The sequence below is a fragment of the Panthera onca genome, chromosome D2 (genome assembly GCF_046562875.1).
Source record: "Panthera onca isolate mPanOnc1 chromosome D2, mPanOnc1 haplotype 2, whole genome shotgun sequence".
Lineage (NCBI taxonomy): Eukaryota > Metazoa > Chordata > Mammalia > Carnivora > Felidae > Panthera > Panthera onca.
In genome coordinates, this window is record NC_138349.1 from 65,776,968 (window position 1) to 65,796,449 (window position 19,482).

Below are 19,482 nucleotides of genomic sequence, written 5' to 3' on the forward strand. Positions count from 1 at the left end.
TCCAGCGAAAGAAAAAGAACTGTTAACTGGGGCAGAGGCCTTTATTCTAGTTTTATTTAATTTATTTTTTTTTAATTTACATCCAAGTTAGTTAGCATATAGTGCAACAGTGATTTCAGGGGTAGATTCCTTAATGCCCCATACCCATTTAGCCCATCCGCCCTCCCACAACCCCTCCAGTAACCCTCTGTTTGTTCTCCATATTTAGGAATCTCTTAGGTTTTGTCCTCCTCCCTGTTTTTGTAACATTTTGTTTCCCTTCCCTTATGTTCATCTGTTTTGTATCTTAAAGTCAAAGGTCTTTGTTCTAAAACACAGTCCATCCTATCTTTGGTATGCTATCTTTGGTTTTGGAATTGTTGAGTGATTTTCCTCCACACCATCCACCTACCTAGCTACATACCTGACATTTCCATCTAGATTCTCATAGACATCTTAACTCATCATGGCCTGGACACCTGCTCCAAACAGTGTCTCCTCCCGCCTTCTCCATCTCAGTAAGTGGCTCCGTCATGCAAGCCAGCTCTGAGGTTCTGTGTAGTATCCCTTTTCTTAGCACTCATGCCGGGTCCCTCGGCAAGTCCTATCAGTTTTCCAGAACCCATCTTACATCCCTCTTCTCTGCCTCCCCACTGCCACCACCCTCATCCAATCCCACATACTCCGTTCTCCTGTGGACTACTGTAGGAATCTCTGTACACAGGTCCACATGTTTCCCCACAGACTTAGCTTTCTGCACAGAATACTCAGCAATCTTTTAAAAAATATAAATTGCATCATATCATTCCATTCCCCAGCTTAAAACACTCCAAAGCTTGGGGTGCCTAGATGGCTCAGTCAGTTGAGCGTCCGACTTTGGCTCAGGTCATGATCTCGCAGTTCGTGAGTTTGAGCCCTGCTTCAGGCCTGCACTGACAGCTCAGACCCTGGAGCCTGCTTCAGATTCTGTGTCTCCCTCGCTCTCTGCCCTTCCTCTGCTTGTACTCTGTCTCTCTCTCAAAAATAAGTAAACATTAAAAAATAAAAATACACTCCAAAACTTATAGTTACGTTTTTAAAATTCATTCACGTGGTTGCATATTATCATCGTTCACTTGTTTGTATTTCTATATAATATTCCACTGTGTGCCTGTACCATAGGTAAGTTATCCATTCCACTTGGAAAAGGGAATGCGGGTTGTTTCCAGTTTGTATCTGTCCCCAGGTACACGTCTGCGTATATTTCTGTAGGGTATAGACCTATGACTGTAGTTGCTGGGTTGTACATTATGCAGAGACAACAGAATTAATCAAAGCCAGGGAACAATAAACTAGGATTATAAAATTAGTGAGGCTATTAAAAAAAAAAAAGGAAGGGAAAGAATGTTATAAAGTGATTACCATGAGAGAGGGAGGAGAAGGCTGCGATTGGGATAGGATATATTCTAGTTGTTGACCTGGATGCTATTTATTTTGTAACAGTTTGTGAAAATGTACATTTACATTTTATGTACTCACCTGCCTGGTTGCTGTATTTGATGATAAAAGTAGCCAGCCCCTCTAAATAATGTACAGTATAAATACAAAACTCAAATGAAAACCTCCCAAGGCTTTACACTGCACTTGAAATAGAACCCGGGCCCTTCCATGGTCAGTGAGTTCGGTGTAATATGACTGTGGCTACCTATTTTCCACCGTCCACTCAATCACTTTTTAACTTCGTCCTAAAACTCATCTCAAGGCACTAGTCATTAATATACAGGCCAGTGGTAATTTATATTACCTATATTAATAGGTATTATAGGTAATGCCTATATTAATATACAGGCTAGTTTTGAATTTTCCTGCCATGTGGTCTCTAACTACTCCACCCTGCCTCTGTAGCACAGAAGCAGCAGGAGACCATACCAGGACAAATGAGCATGGCTGTGTGATGATAAAAATTGTTTTAAAAAATAGGTGGGAGGTGGGGTGCCTGGGTGGCTCAGTCAGTTGAGCATCCGACTTTAGCTCAGGTCATGATCTTGCTGTGTCTCCCTCTCTGTCTGCCCCTCCCTCACTCATGCTCTGTCTCTCTCTCTCTCTCTCTCTCTCTCTCTCTCTCAAAAATAAACATTAAAAGAAATTTTTTTTAAAAATAGGTGGGAGGCAGATTCAGCCCACAGACTGTGGTTTACCAATCTGTGGTTCATTTTTTTCATTTTCTTTTAATGTAGACTGTTAGCTGCATGGGAGTAGACCTGTCTTTATCCCTGTCCCATCACTTAGGACACATACAGATAGGCCCTCTTCTATGGATGTGCCCACTGGCTTAAATCCACACGTTTACTTGTGTCTGTCCCCTGACAGGATTCCATATAAATGAACACTCAAAACATCATAAACAAGGTACTTACCAGAGCATGCGACTCTTGATCTTGGGGTTGCAAGTTTGAGCCCCATGCTGGGTGTAGAGATTACTTAAAAATAAAATATCTTTAAAAAAAATAAACAGGTACTTACCATTTACTGAGCCCTTTCTATGTGCCAGGAATGAATCTAAATACATTTCATGAATTATGTCATTTAACCTTCACAGTAACCTCAGAGTTAGAGCCATTAGATGTGGAAAATCAGTTCCAGCAAGGTTAACAACTTTGATCAAGATTACACAAATCAGTGCAAGGGATTATATGCAAATCCCTGTCCTAACCTCTTCTCCAACATCCATGGTGCCTGGTAATTTAGATAACAGCCCCACAACTGTTGGATTTTTGCACATTTTAAATGAGATCATGTATAAAGGGATCTCAGTGAATGTTAGTTACAACGTACTTTATCTTGCTTAATTTTCTCAATCACTTTGAGAAATTATTGGTACTATTATTATTCCTGATTTACATTTACTATTTTTTTTATTTTTTTAAATGTTTATTTATTTTTGAGAGAGACAGAGACAGAGCACGAGCAGGAGAGGGGCAGAGAGAGAGGGAGACACAGAATCCAAAGCAGGCTCCAGGCTCTGAGCACAGAGCCTGATGCGGGGTTCGAACCCACAAGCCGTGAGATCATGACCTGAGCTGAAGTTGGACGCTTAACCGACTGAGCCACCCAGGTGCCCCTAATTTACATTTACTCTTAATCTAAAGTGTTATTTGTTGTAATTTATGTTAAGGAATCTGGGGCTCAGAGGGTTTAAGATCTTTTACTCTTTCTACTCAAATTAGATGCGATAGAAAAAAATAGATAAAAGTGATAAAAGTGACAAGGAAATTCAAAAGAATGAGAGATACTAAAGGCCTCAGGAAGAAAGCATTTCAAGGAATAGATAGAATGTGGACAAGTAGAAATTTGGGGGCAGGTGGAAAGAGGTGTTCTAAGTGCAGAAAGTGTCAGAGATGGGGCACCTAGCTGGCTCAGTTGGAAGAGCATGCGACTCTTGATCTTGGATCACGAGTTTGAGCCCCACATGGGTGTAGAGATAGCTTAAATAAGTAAAACTTAGAGAGAGAGAGACAGGAAAGCAGAGGACTTCACAGAAGAACTCAGCACAATGGGGCTCGGGAAACCAAGCACCGGTCTGAATGAGGACCCCGGGAAATGTCATAGGGAGGATGAGAAGCAGTTCTAGAAAACTCCAGGCACATTCTCATGTACAGAGAAAGAGAAATGCCAAGGGATATGGAGAGAGAGCAATGAGGAAGAAAACCAGAAAAGGCGGGAGATTCCCTGACAGGGTCCAGTCAGCTGAGCACAGGTAATCTGGGATCCCTGGGGATCTCAGGCAGCTGCCGCCTCCATGACATTGTGGATGTAGACACAGAATAGAGTAGTTCTAATGGAGTGTGTGCACTTTTTCTCCCAAGAAGTCGTGACAGGATGAGTAGCTGGAGTGGCCTGTGGAATGAAACAGACACAAGGATTGATGGCTGGGAATTAAGCATGCTTATTGATTAAGGACAATAGGTGTTTTTTTAATCTGGCCAAAACAAGTTGTAATTTTGAATATGCTTTCTTCTCCCACCCTCCAATTATTTTAGTCCCTGCCCATCTACCTGGAAAGTCTGACCTGCTTCTTATGGAAGTGGGTCCTAATCTGACCACCCCTAACCCTTTCCCTTCACATTGGGAACCGTGCTGCAGAGAGAAAAAAGCGGAGCATCAGCACTGGGAGTGGACAGGGAAGGGAAGGCAGGGCAGTGCAGAGAGCTGGGAATAGGAGGGTGTGGAGAAGCAAGGCAAGATGCTACACACGGGAAGGGGTGCTTTGACGACCTGGGCCAGAACCAAAATGAGGACAACTGACAGCAGACCCCACCTGTCTTTACCTTTTAAGCACACATATTTCAGGTGGAGGTAGGAAATATATATAACATGCGGAAGAGGCCAAATGCTTGCTCACAAAGCATAGGAGCTCCTGATACTCCTTTATTCCTAGGACAGTGAATATGTTCCTGTTGTGCACACACTGTCCTTACACACCTAAGTAAGGAACAGCTGTCACTACTGAGGTCTGGATTTTGGGTTGAAGCTAGACAAATAGCCAACAAAGAATAAATAGAGGAAAGAATCAATTGGCATGATGGACATGACCACCTTGAATTAAGCTACCTAATTTCTCTCTAAGTGAGAACCAACATTTTAGTGCCTGATTTCACTGGGCTAGTTTGTGGCTAGTGATTTATTCATTGTCTAGTCTTGTTTACAAGGAGCATAGATTTTAGATAATGAGAACAGGGTAAGTAACCTTGTACTTCTTTCTACCTGCTTTCTGTCTCTAGTCTCAGAAGTTTATGTGACCAAGTCAGTGTCATCTTACTGAGATGACAGAGGGCAGTTTCTGGATGAGAGTTAAGGTATATTGATAAGAATGATAAGAATATGAAAAAGTTATAGTGTCTGTCCCAACATTGTCTTTTTCTACCTCTTCACAGGAAGGACACTGAAATCGTTTTCCTTTCTGGGATGAGTTTGTTTATTAACCCAACCAAGATCACAGGGGACATTTTTCATTGCTACATCTGGAAGAGTTCCAAGACTGAGTCATGCATGCTTATTTAGAAACTATATCTAGCTTGGATTAAGGAACAGTTTAAAAACTGTGATCCAGTTTTTAAAAAGAAGCACATCTAGCCACAAAGAATAGAATAATGTTTGAGAGTAAAGAATCAAATGGACTTTGTTTACTCTTTAAAACAAAACAAAACAAAACAAAACAAAAAAAACTAGCCTGAGCAGAAAGAGTCATTTGTTCTGTGGGATAACAGCAACTTGTTCTTGTTGGTTAAGAGATGTGCAAACTTTGCCAGTCAAGCCTGATTTCTCTTTGGCCACCTGGGAAGGCTGGCTCTTATGAACACCTAGAGCTTGGGAAAAAGCAGGCAGAGTGTGGCACATGGCTTCCCACAAGAAGTACATGAACCCCTTAATGACACACACTTCCTTAGCCTTCTTAAGACCACCTATTTCACCCACTGCTCATCTAACTGTTGTCTCAACTTACCCATTGTTCTCACATATTTTGAGAAGGAAAGCAAGAAAGCATTATATATATTCCAGAATGTAGTTGGTAAACTGTTTTGAAAGAACCTAGTACCATTGCTAGGAGATGCTGGAAAACAAAAGGCTCAAGGGAAGGCCCAGCATCTGCTGCTTCCAGGCTGAGGGAGGGAGCTCTGTTCTTTACCTGGCCTGGGGCTGCAGCCTCTCCCGGAGCCTCCACCCCTTCTCGAAGGTAATGGAGTCCTGAGCTGGGCCTCCAGCCTAACACGGAAGAGCCTGTGCCACACACACGACCTCTTCACCTGCGTGGAGCAATTGCACGAGCCGTATGTCACTCCCTCTTTATCAGTCTGTCAGATATTCACAGGAAACCTTGCTTAATCCAAGCTCTTGCCCCAAACTACAAAATGAAAGGTGAAATACGTGCAGATCTGGAATCTGAGTAACTTCCCATTGCTCATTGTGTAACTCTGGGATCGAATCAGACACTGAGAACGAGACCGAGTGCATCAGGCTTCTACTATTACCACACTCCTCTTCCATGCGTTTCCCGCTCCCTCGCTTTTTCTGAGACTAAAAATATCAGGGGAAGGAGAGAAAAGACTTGTGAGCAAAATATAGTCATTTGGATTCTCCATGCTGAAAATTTATTGTCTAACATGAGGGGAGACAGACATCTTTTGATTAATGCTTTGCGTTGATGGAAACTGTTTTCTCTTCAAAGTTATCTGTATTTTATGTCCCTTATTTGAACCTTCAAAAAATAAAATATGCTGAGTCTTATTTGTCTCATCTCTAAATGGTTAATTATACCACATGGAATTGCTGAGAAGATGAAAAGAAATAACATACTAAGCATGTAGAACAGTGACCAGCATATAGTAGGTGCTCAATAAACAGCTGAGTCTTTTTTTTTTTTTTCTTGTTTTTATGAAACAGGCAAATATCAGTGAATCCTGCTTCCTGCTATAGGATTAGAATTGGGATGGGAGAGGGGTTCCTGGGTGGCTTGGTTGGCTAAGCATCCTGACTCTTGATTGCAGCTCAGGTCATGATCTCGAGATTCGTGAGATCGAGCCCTATAGCTAGCTCTCTCTCTCTCTCTGTCTCTCTCTCTGCCCACCCCGCCCCCACTCTTACAGTTTCTCACTCTTTCTCTCAAAGTAAATAAATAAATATTAAAAAAAAAAAAAGAATTAGGGTGGGAGAAGATGAGAGGAAGAGGGTTTGGGTCTCCAGTTTGTGTTTGTGTGTGGGGGGGGGTCAAATAAAGTGATTGCATTTTCACCCAAAAAAAAAAAAAAAAAGAATTAGGGTGGGAGAAGATGAGAAGAAGAGGGAGAACTTTGAGGGTTTGGGTCTCCAGTTTCTGTGTGTGTGTGTGGGGGGGGGGTCAAATAAAATGATTGCATTTTCACCCACTGATGGACATACAGTGGACATACAGTTGCTTGTCACTTGGATCGCAATGGTTATTCTATAATCCAACTTCAGAGACCCTAAAAACATGGCCCAACATGGCCATCACTTCCCACAACTCAGTTGACTCTCACTTTAGTAAAATTGGCTGCTTGCTGTTCTCAGAACATTCCCATCCTTTCCCTGTCATGCCACATCCACTGGCTGGGATGGCCGACTTCCCACTTCCACTCCTCTCTGCTTGTCTTTACTCACACACCTCCATTCAACATCTGCCACGTCTCCTCAGTCCAATGTGATGCCCTCTTCCTGTGAGCTCTTGGATACTTTCATCATTTCTCTTGCACATCCTCTGACACTGGTGTGGTGGTGAAGAGCTTGGGCTCTGCCACCTAACTGTGTGGGTTCTAATCCAGACTCTACCACTAACTAGATATGTGAGCTTTGAAAAATAACGGAACCTTTCCATATCTATGTCTTCATCTAGAAAAGGGAAGTAAGAGTATTTGCTTTGTGGGGTTGAGAAGTAAATGAGACATGTGTATAAGTGCATATGAAGTGCTCAGTTAGCACAGTGCTTCACACATGCAAAGCACTGAGTAAAGTATGGAGTAGTAGTATAGTATTTCTATTATTGTTTGTGTTTTGGTCTTAGCTTCTTTATCGGAGACAAAATGCCTCAAAGGCAGTAGTTGGCTTTACTCATAGCAGATCCTAGTCTGGGGCTCTACTGTCTCACTGCCCAAAGTGTGGTTTGCAGTCACCTGGGAGCTTGTGATACATGCAGGATCTCAGGGTCTGCCTCAGACCTGCAGAATCAGCATCTACAGTTCTACAAGGTTCTCGGATGATGCAAACATACACATGGCAATTTAGAAACACTGCACTCAATTCTTTGAATTCAGTTGCTGAAGCTATGTCAATTACTCTAGAAATTCCCACCGGGAAAATAGACACTTAATTCTGCAGAATCAATACTGCCATTAGATAACTGTCATTTATTTGTAAGCATCCTTTAAAACAGTGCGATTTTGGACCAGAAGTGATTAGGACCAGAACTTGGGAACTTGTGTAATTGTAAATTTTCAGGTGATTATAATGCATCCTACAGGTTGAGAACCACCATTTTAGAACAATGGGAAGCTACTACAAGTACCACATTAATAATGTGTATCTCCTTCCTCTTGCCTTGTTGTTTTATTTTTTCTGGTCCATCTCTTAAATAGTAAGGTTGAATATCGTAACTAAGTTTTCTCTCCACATTTGCCAAATATTTGCTGGTGCACATACACATCTTAATATCTACCTGGCAGACCTGTGTATGTCCAAATACCAGTTCTGCTGTATGGAACACAGCCTATCTGATTTATCTGCAGTCCCTGTATTTTGTTTTGTTTTATTTTGTTAATTTTATTCATTTTTTGAATAGGTGATAGATGCACATGGTATAAAATTCCCAAGGTACAAGAGTTTACGGTGAAAAGTAAGTCTCCCTCCTTCTCCTCACTCCAGTAATATAGTTGCTATCTCCAAAGGCAATCACTGAATTTTCATTGCACACATTTATTGAGCACCAACTATGTGCCAGGCATTGTTCTGGGCACTGGATATGGACCAAAACAGACAAAACTTTGCCCTCACGGACCTTACATTTTGGTTACCAATTTCTTGTAGTAGTTGTTCAATAACGTAGTGTATTACAATGGTTAAAAGTAGGGCTCTGTAGTCAGACCAACTGATTTTGAATCCAGTTTTTCTCATATTCTAAGTGATCTTGGGTTATTTACCACTGTGAACTGGGTTTTCTTTATATTGAAATGGAGACAATGATTCTATTTTATAAGGTGGATTTGAGAATTGCTTCAGATCATACTTACAAAGCACCATACAGTGCCTGGAACATAGTAAATGCTCAGTAGATAAAGTGTTGACTATAATGGTGTGATCTCACTCTATTGTTCTGTAATGCAGACTAGAAATGCTTAAAGGATTTATTTTCCCAAAAGTTTTCATTTCTTCTCTTTGCTATGTGATGATCAAAAAAATCACTTTTTTTCAGAATAAGTGTGCTAAATATAAGCCTAAGTTTTGATCATTAACTAGTTGCCTACAAGACCATTTGCTAAGTTCTGTTAAGAAACCAACTCCTAATAAATCACTAGAGCATAGGTACTATGTTCCTCTGTATTCTTTCTGATCTAGCTTTTTTGTAATCCCATGTAATTTGAAGGTTTTCTACTATCAATTCATTTGAAGGTGTTATGTATTGTTACTTGCAACTCTATAAGTTTACAAAATACATACCTTGAGAAGAAAATTCTGCATTTCGTAGCAGGGAAATAAAGCACTTCTGAGCAAAGTTTCAGACAATATAATTTGGTACACTTACCTTAAGGAAATTTCTTTATGATTCTTGTCTCCAGACAGATGGGAAAACAACTTTCAACCCCTAGAAAAGCAACAAAAGTATTCCTTGGTGATGATCTTAACATGGAAAACATTAAAAAAAAAAGTTACATGTAAAAAAAGAAAGGAGAAAAGAACTCCTAGGGCATATGAAACACTTTCAAATATCAGGCCAAGAACTGTTTCCTCTATTCAGCATAAAAAGGATATTAGTGGGCACAATGAAAGATTGCAAGGAATTGGGTTCGGTATATTCCACCACATGCTGACCTGAACCATTGACTTGGAATCTAAAAAGAGTGAGGGCTGGGGTGCCTGGCTGGCTCAGTCAGTGGGGCATGCAACTATTGAGCTTGGGATTGTGAGTTTGAGCCCTATGTTGGGTGTAGAGATTACTTAAAAACCTAAAAATAGGTAGGTAGGTAGGTAGGTAGGTAGGTAATAGATATAGATGAATGATGGAAAGAAAGAAAGAAAGGAGGATACATCTATCTGACCAACTACAGTCCTGATAATCATTTTATATATTCTTTCTTTCTCTCCTTTGTTCTTGATTCTATTTTGCATGATTTCCTGGTAGTCAAAGGGTGTGGATCTTTGAAAGGTTGATTGTGGTATGAGAAACTTTTTTCTTAACCTAGTCATGATAGGAGGACCAGGAAGAGGAGATAGCTGGAAAATTGAAGTGAAATCCTCTGAATAGCTTTTATTATTTGGTGAATGGTGGGATCACAATAGATTGGGGTGTTTTGTGTTCTTCTTTAAACATTACATTTCCAGTCTCTGGTATTTTATTATCAGAAATGGATTAACAATGAGAACTTCAGTGCTCATAATTTTAAGAGGCACAAAGTCAATACTAAATAGATGAGGCTTCCTCTAGTGGCATTTACCAGTGTGGTCTTCCTGGACTTGGTCTGTGCTAATTGAGTAGCACACTACAGAGCTGACTCTTAATTCACTAGGGATGCATTAAGCAATCAGCGTGTGACCTCTTTGGCCGACTTTTGGACCTTGTCATTTCTCATTCCTCTCTGTTTTCACTGCTTACTACACTGTGACAACCTACCTCAATATTTTAATTATTCATCTCCCATGGTTGTATGGATTCATTAGGTTCAGCTGGATTCTTGAGATCTTTGCTGAGATTACAGTCAGATAGCAGCTGGGGTGGGAGTAATATGGCAGAATGTTCAATGTGGTATCTTCATTCATAGTCTATCAACCCCACTAGGACGAATGGAACATCTGAGCACTAACTGGGCCTCTCTCTATCTCTTTCCATGCTGCCTCTCCTTACGGCCACCTTGACTTTCTTTACATCATGGTGGTCTCATGGTAGTCAAATTTCTTACACTGGGATTGGCTTCCCCCAAACTAGTGTTTGAAAGAGACTCAAGAAGAAACTGCAAGGTTTCCTTGAACTAAAACTGAAACGGCATGCAAAATCACTTCCCCTGCACTTTATTGTTGAAAACTTGACCCAGCCCAAATTCATTTAAAGGCAGTACACATGAATATAAGAGACATGGTTCTTATATATATATATATATATATATATATATATATATATATATATATATTTCAACTAAATATGTTTGATATTATAACAGAGCTGTCCAGTCATAGAATTACCTTTGTTAGCTTATCTACATTTGGGCATGTTGGTCAGAAGCTACTACCAATCAAAATATTTTTGGGATTAGAGACAGTTAACAAGTCACCCAACACAACTCATGTCATGCTTTTCGAAGTTTTGGTATACAAAATTATAGAATATTTTGCTTATTGAAAGGAGAGTGAGTTTGTTCTATTATTATTCATTCATTGAATCAATCAACAAATATTTGTTGAGTCCATATGAGCCAGGCCTTGTGTTACATGGTACAAAGCAGAGACATTTGCTGCTGTGGTTGGATTTTGCCTTTACCACTATCAATACTAGCAATCTAAATGCTAACTACATGAGTTCATGAATTCAGATGTTTGGGCACTAGACAAAGCTGTGTTACAGAATAACACTAACAGAGCAGGTTAAGTCCTTTTTCTGTGCATTATTTCACTTAATTCCCCACAAGAAGGCTTCGGCTGGAAGGCAGCGTTATTATCCCAGTTTTGTAAAGGTTGAAACCGTGACTCAGGGTAAACAGTGCTCCAAAGGTCAGCTAATTAGTAAATGACGAAGCCTGGATTTGAATCCAGAGCACTAACTGTGCAAAACTGCTTTAAAATAATACCATTGCCTTTGTTTCTACTTGCCATGCCTTTTGAGAAATGTTTTCACCATGTGGTAAGGCTATTTTAATTAATCTTTGGCCAAATATATTGACAGCTCTCACCCCATTTCAACTCTGGGCTTCTTTTGGTTTCATAGTGACCATTTTTGAAGTTTAAGAAGGATGGGCAAAGAAGAATAGAAACTTAACCTTATTACCATTTAACTGTATACCAAGCCATCAAGTTTGACTTGTCAGAAGAGTGCTATGTTGCCATTGCCAAGGCACATAGATGCAGAGACGAGCACATTACCTACCTCTTTATTTTCCTCGCCCATCCCCCTACTCACCTCCTCTCTGGTAACCACCAGTTTGCTCTCTGTATTTAAGAGTCTATTTTTTTAAACCATACTCTTTAATAAAAGCAATGATGAAATCCAAAAATATTTATTGGGCACTTGCAATATGCCAGGCTCAGGAAAATTTGGTTCCTAATCTAGGGGATCTCACTCTCCAGTGGGAGAGACTAAACAGATGTTTTCACCGGCAGTACACTCTGATAAGGGAAGCCCACATGCAGAACCACTAACTTAAGATGGTGAGTACAGGATGGGAGGAATTTTAGAGTCAAAGATTGGAGAAGTAGAGGGGTGAAGGTTCCATCAAGAGTGCACCCTATGTGGTGGTTCAAAGTCTAAAGTGTTTCAGGAATTCTAGGGACTGAAATAATTCTGTTTGACAGAAGGGCAACAGGTGTGGAGGAGTGGCCAGAGAAAGAGAAAGACTGGCCAAGAAGTCAAAAGGAAGGAACTTGTTCACTGCAGCCCTTGTTAGGGAGCTTGAATGAGCAACAGTCGTTGAATGAGGTTTCGCTAAGCAGTTTGGATTTTAAGTGCAGATGTGGAAAACAGATTAATGTTTAGCCCTTTTATCCATTCTAACCATGACTTCCCCTTCCATTCTTTACAAAACTGAAAATTTTTCTTTTGCTTGGGAGTATTTTTCAATGTGTACCAGGCATTATAAATGGCTTTCCTTCTATCGCGGCATAATTACAGTGCTGACTACAGTCAGTCTCGTCAAATTAAAGCACCAGGTCTCCAATTGTCTTAATATTAGATGAGCCATTGATTCATTGATTGAGGCATTTATCCAGGAAAAATAAATCTGTACCCCACTTCATCAGTTATACAGATTCAAATTTCTGTATCTTTAGATAACAACCCAAGAGATAGAGACCCAATCAGAAAAAAGTACCATATGCCACTGATTTCAGCAAGACCGTTCAAAACCCTTTACTTACTCTCTAACCTCATTTTCCAGCTATTCTGAGAAAAAAGAAATTGAAATTGCCTCTCTAGTGTACCCAAATGGAGGATGCAGAATTCCTGCTAGTTTTCTCCTCCACTTGCCAACACAGACAGGGTGGAGCAGCTGGGAAGGGAGGCCGGGAGACCCAGAGAGAGGCCAGGAGTCCCAGAGGGAGGGAAACACCGTAACAGCAAAGTGACAGCAGTGCCTCCTCCGGGCTGTTTCCTGCCCTTCGCAGCAAATGCTTCTTCCTCTCTGCTGGGAGCTCTCTCCAGAGCCTTCTCAAGGGGGCGGCGGGGGGGGGGGGGGGGGGGGGGTTGGTGGTGGAGGGATGACCAGTTAGTTCCTTTGAGTGGGTTAAAGAGTCGAAAGAACTTATGCCCAAAATAAAGCAGACATTCACTTGCTTTTTCCTTCTGCTCCTTTCTTCCAACTCTTGACAAAAAGCAGTGGGGATCCATGTACTCTCAGGCGCTTCTCGGAGAGCTTCTGGAATCGCTGCGGCTTCCCGTAGCCCCACAGTTTCAGCACCTCGGCTCAAGGGCAGGCCCTCCCTCTGGCTCTTTTTTTCCCCTCCTTCCACCTGACAGGGACCATAAATAACCAGGGCTCCCGGTGTTCCCAGCTGAGAACAAAGTTGAAAGTTTGCCTGGAGCTCCCTGCCACTCCCCGCCTGGGCCATTTCTTTGTTTTGTTCTGTTTTTTTTCTTCTACCTGGCTTGGCCGTTTCTTCATTCATGTTGGAGAAGAGTGACCTCCTGACTAAACGCAGCACCCCGCTCGCCGGCTCTCCCTAGATTTAAGGCGGTCTCGGTTACCCGGTTAGGCACCGGGCATTGGTATCAAATTACCGAAAGTCTACACTGGAGCAGTCCTCATATTTACATACAAATAACTCAAGGGCTTGCATTTATGTCACCATTCGGTCCTGCTAGAGGCTTGCCAGCGGAGTTCTTGGTCCAATCAGAAGGAGCTTTGAAAGGATGTCTGCAGAGTGATCAAAAGGGTCTTCTCAATTAAGTGTAGCCAGGTTTTGCTCTTTTTTATTTTTATTTTTTCTGGTCTGAAAGATCGAAAATCTTTGCACTCTGATGAGTAGAAAAAGATGTGTAAGTCCTCCACTGCCTACAAGAAGACAAAGATGCTGAGCAGGACTCTGCGGTGGTGGTGAAGACGTGAATACACCCCCAGGGGTCGGTTTGTTTGGGCTGATTCGGAGGTATATTCTAAATCACTGCCTAAGGAATTCCTGGAAACATCAGGAAAACATTTGATCAGCCCCGCCTGGTGGAAATGGCTTTACCGCAGAGTAAGCTCTTTCTTTAAGTTGTACTTGGTGTGTGCTGTTTTTGTTTCATGTGCAGTGAATGTGCAAATAGCCCAGCTGTGAATAGTTACTTAAAATAATCTCTTGGTACCGGGTAGTAGTAGAAAACAGATCTGTTTAGTTTTTATATTTGCAAAAACAGTAGTTGACAGTGTATTTTTAGACTTGATTGGTAGTTTAAAAGCTAAGCTCTGTGGTTTCCTGGGTTTAAATGAATGGAAATTATAAATGGTAGCAAATGAAGGAATTGGAAAATATAGCTGGAACAGATGAATCACTTACCTTTGAGAAAACATAACATACATGCTTTTGAGATCTCTCTCAGCCAGACATGCTTGTGTCCAGAAAGACAAGGAGAGTCGTAAAAAGGAGATAGGCTTGCCTGTTTTCGGAATGAACTTTTCCACAGTCTGTGATACGTTTTGAAAAGGATGGGAAACGTCCCAGAGGGCAAAAGGCATTTGAAAAACCTGCTCTGTCACTCTTGGAATGTGGTTTTTCCGTGAGGTCATGCTGTGCATATGTAGCTAGTAAAAGTTTTACGAAATTAACTCTTTGTATTGATGGGCAAAGAGCAATTTATATCAGTCCTTTCAAACTGCTGGTCTCTACATTTGGTCTCTACAGAAAGTAGAGCTCCTTCCCAAGTAGGGTTCCAGCCCTGGGGCAGCTGCACTGAGCTGTTACTGTGGTTGGTGTAGAAACAGTTCAAAATTGATGTGTTTCAAGGTTTTCCTTGAACTATTAAGCAGTAATAGTTCAGATTAAATAACTTGCTAGTTTCTTCCATAAGCCCCGAACTGGAATCCTGTGTGTGAGAAGACCATTTTGAAAAAGAAAGTCCATTCCCTTCCCATATATGATTTTCCAGAACGGTAATGGAGAGGTGGCTCTTATTTTGCAATCCACGTCCATTCAGACGAGCTGCCCTTGTCATAGTGAGGCATGGAAAGCTAACCAAAGTAAAAGATCCACCGTTCTAGTCAGCCTTCTAGTCAGCCGGGGCTTGAGGAGGGGAAATGAGACAGGGGAGACATTTTAATATGGAAAACTTAACACCAGGAGCTCTTTCGCTACTTAAATTCACTCTTGAAATTATGGACTAACCTCTACCTATGCTTTTTCCTTCTAAATGGCAGTTACAGATATTATCCAGGGGGTAGGGGATTATGAGAAAATGAGTGATTTGCTGGTGATCAAAGGAGTGGTTTTCCCCACAACAAATGCATTTTCAAAAGGGAAGCTTCTGATTGTGGTTTGCTTTGTCCATCCACAGGTGAGGACGCAATGACAGGTGACACGGACAAATACCTGGGGCCCCAGGACCTTAAGGAGCTGGGCGATGACTCTCTCCCTGCAGAGGGCTACATGGGCTTTAGTCTTGGGGCCCGTTCCGCCAGGTATTTTATTGTTGCTGTTTTTCATAGTTACCTTAATACAACCATGATTTGTCATAAACCAAAATCATTTTCATTGTTCACATTATCCCCAAATGTGCTCTTTGGATGAGGATGTGAATTTGGTAGAATGTTCTCAAATGTTCTCAACTCTGGTATACATGCTCTGCTGTTTTCTTTTGTGGTTTCTCAGTCCTTGGTTTTACGTGATTGAACATGTTGAGTGTTGGTTCTTTTTTCCCCACCTTGCAGTCATGCTTCAAGCATGATGGCAAAAGAGCTCACTGATAAAACTGGGATAGTCAGTGTGGTCTCCATGTTTAAAAATTAAATTTTGTTCCATAGTGAAAGAAAAATCTTATTTTCCACTAAGTATGAAATAGTTGTATTGATTGTTCACTATTCTCTAACACTGAAAGAATAATTCATGATTGAAACTTAAGAGAGCATTCTAAAAAAGATTACATATAGCTTATTAGAATTGTCTACCAAGTGTTTGGGTATCTCTCTAAAACTGTGGCATTACTTTGTTTACTATGGACATGTTAGGAGCGTTGCAATGACTTACCCAAAGTCGCGGACAGGAATGGTAGCAAATTCAGCCTTTAAAACTGAAGTATAAAACTTTTGCATGTGAAAAACCTTGGCTCAAACTTACCTGACACTGGTTGAAAGAAACAGGACCTTGTCCAGAATCTGGGGACTTCTTTTCCCTGGTTGGTTTAACAGCATGTTTGCTGACAGTCAAGTTATTTTAAAGCTAATAATTAAACTTTCTAAGCTAGAACCCTGGGGACATTTTCCTATAGTTTAAGGATCTGTTGTAAAAAGTTTCATTGTCTAATAGTAAATGGCACTTCCCACAAAGTAAGCCTGGGAGTTTATTCTCAGTGTTGTTGATGTGGCCAAGTTTAGATACTGAATTGATTTTTCTTTGAGCTAGTCTTTTTATTAATACAACTTGGAACCTTATGTAACTTCATAGAATTTTTGCTTTATAAATATATTTATAAAAGTCCTTAAGATCTCAGTGTAACAGGGGATCATTAATAAGAAGAGGAAAATAACTGTTTAAAAATATGTAATATCTCGTGTAATCATACAGAGCCATGAGTTAAACTGAAAAACATACAGAGTCTCAAAGGATCTCAAGGGAAAATTCTACTTAGAGGCTTAATAGCTTTTGTAATCCAATAACTAGCTGATTCTCTTCCTCAGATGATATGTAAAAGCTGCATTTTGTGAGTCAATCATTTGTATATAGAAAATTATAGAGGCTGACATTCAGGGAGAGATGACACCAGCATATTTTCCTAAGGCTTTCACACTTCTGGTTTTGATTGCACCCATTATTATTTGTTGCTATTATATGTAACTCATTTTTTTTACATTGGCAAGTCATGTTATGCTCAGAGGCAAATCTGAAAAAAAAAAAAAAAAAAACAAGACAAAACTATAACACTGATATATTTCTTAAAGTATTGTTAGAGTATTACCAAATATTCTGAGTGTAACATTTAAAAAGGAATACATTAAGTGTGTAACTCATTCAACCATAACATTTTTTTCTTTTTTCCCTGTCTGATTTTTTTGCTTTCTACTTCTCCTGTGTTTTTCTAAAAATACTTTAAATTAGTCCCAAGATCAGGTAAGAAGATATGTCACTTTTACGGTGTTTTTCTGCCCTTCCCTGACTCATTTTCTGATTTTTATTTTCTTCAGCATTGTGCTGTGCTGTGCTGTGATGTGCTGCAATGTGCTTGTTTTTTTCCTGCTCTGCATTAGAAAATCATTTTTGTAATTCTTAGAAAATTAGCAAGTAACTGAATGTATGACAAGAAATGTGACTTAATGCAAAATTGAGTACTTAAGGAATTTCTTTCCTTTAACTAAGTTTGTGTAATGCATGAAGTAACTGGAGAACTTTCACTGGGTTTGAAGAAAAAAATCTTGATTTGAAAAGCAGTTTGTTTGCTAGTTGCTGTTTTGTTTGGGTTGTGCTAGGTACCTTCATATAATTTTAGACTTCTGAGGCATGTGTTTTTCTAACACTTCCTATATTTAACACGTAGGGTATACTGATGGCTACAAATAATATAGTTGACCTTAGTTGAAAACAATTTAATGCTTTCCAGACCCCCATGCAAATAATATCTAGTTTTAGTAGCTGAAAGGACTTCGATGTATTAAGGATTCAGAGTGAAGCTTAATGAACTCCATCTGTCTTAACGTAACTTGGTCCAGAACAGTGAGGAGTAGGAACTTAGACGTTATGTAAAAGAAAGACATCTTTAGGCTTTCCCATTGACAGCACCCAGTTCTAGGATATTCTTCAGTTGTCACTCATATAGAAGTTAAAAGAAAGAGAATATTTTTTAAAAATCAACAAATCTTAGATTTTTTTAAAGCCGAAGTTGAAATGAATATGTAATAATTTTTTTAATGTTTACATGTTTGTTCACATCTACTGTAAAGTTGTTCTTACATACCACAGCGTTACCATGTACAATGGGAACCAGAACTTAAAGAAATGAATGTGGTGTCTCCCAACCATATCACTGGGGGATATGGACCCTTGCTATGACTACTTAGAAGTTACGCTAATGGTATAGCCCCTAGCTACATAAGATTATTTAAATTAAAATTAGTTAAAATTAAGTAACAATCAGTTCAATTCTTCAGTCACAATAACCACACCTCAGGTGCTCAGCAGCCATACCTGGCCAGTGGCCAACGTATTGAACAGTGCCTGTCATTGCAGAAAGTTCTCTTGGGCAGTATCTGCTTTTAGGAAGTTTATATTGTATTTGAGGGATGGTAAGGGGCTAGAAACAGGAGTGATAGGGGGATGTTTGCAAGTAATGCAGTTTGCAAAAAATTGTTTGCAAGTAACCCAGAAAAAAAAAGGAAGAGTTATGTATCATGTGACTGGGTCCAGAAGGCCCGCCCATGCAAGTGGCCAGATAATGGCTTACTAGGTAATCTCTGTGCAGAAATAAGGCTTAGTTCTTTTTGTTTTTGCTTCTATATCCAGTCTCTAATATTGTGCCTTACTAATAAGAATCAGTGTATTTGCTGAATACACTAGATAATGACTCTAGAATGATGGTTATTTTGAGGTCAAAAATCCCCCAAGGATTCTGGTGGAAGCCAAGGCTCTAATCCTAGAAGAATGCATCTCCTCATTCGTGTGGACCCTTTGAATGATTCCTATAATTCAGGGGCCTCTGTAACTTGATATAAAATACCCACCTTGGGTAATCTTTAGTATAGGGAACATTGGGGAAAAGAAGTCATTTTGTGCAAAGCAAGGAACCGTTCTTGTTTTCATCTTCTTTGCTCTTTTACACAAGCCAAGGCCAAGGCCAACGTCTTACTGATTCTACTGATAAAGATTCAAGCGGCTACATTTTAGATTCAGTATATTACTTACATGGGCAGTGACAGGTAGCAACTTCCCACCATCTTTGTCCTCCATACCAATAAGGACAACACCAGAACAAAAGGTTCTACGGTAGTTGTGGGATGCTGTGGGATGCTGCATTGCAGGGGGTCGACTCTAGACTGCAGCTAAGTGATTTCATGCTCTGCAGCTTATTCCAAGGAGGGTGGGGCAGGAAGTGTCAGACCTCATTGGAAACAAGAGACAATGAGAAATTACCTTATTACAGCCTATCATATTAGGTGGGATAGGGAGGTAAGAGGCAGATGGCTTCAAACACCTCCCCACAAGTTTCTGTCCTCTGTTTGCAGAGGATTAATCACAAGGTGTTCTGCCAAGGCTCAGATTAGTTGTGAGCCCAATCAGCCTGCATGTCCTATGTGCATATGTGCAAGCTTCCCAGCATCCCTTACTCTTTTTTTTTTTTTTTTTTAAGTTGAGAGGTAATTGACATATTACATGTTAGTTTCAGGTATACAAAGTAATGATGACCATAATAAATCA

The 19,482-nt window shown here is 40.3% G+C and overlaps 1 protein-coding gene across 35 annotated transcripts in view; it reads left to right on the forward strand.

Annotated features, from left to right (window-relative positions):
• The window catches only part of ANK3 (ankyrin 3), a 687,918-nt gene that overhangs the window by 569,158 nt on the left and 99,278 nt on the right, over positions 1-19,482 (forward strand). For 21 of the 35 annotated variants that reach the window (XM_060642689.3, XM_060642719.3, XM_060642717.3 and 18 more), the window contains 2 exons: positions 8,309-8,362; positions 15,416-15,539. In XM_060642689.3, the coding sequence (XP_060498672.2) occupies positions 8,309-8,362; positions 15,416-15,539 (178 nt within the window). Of the gene's footprint in view, positions 1-8,308; positions 8,363-13,165; positions 14,122-15,415; positions 15,540-19,482 lie in introns of those variants that run through there. The other 14 variants (XM_078434274.2, XM_078434279.2, XM_078434284.2 and 11 more) reach the window with 3 other exon arrangements.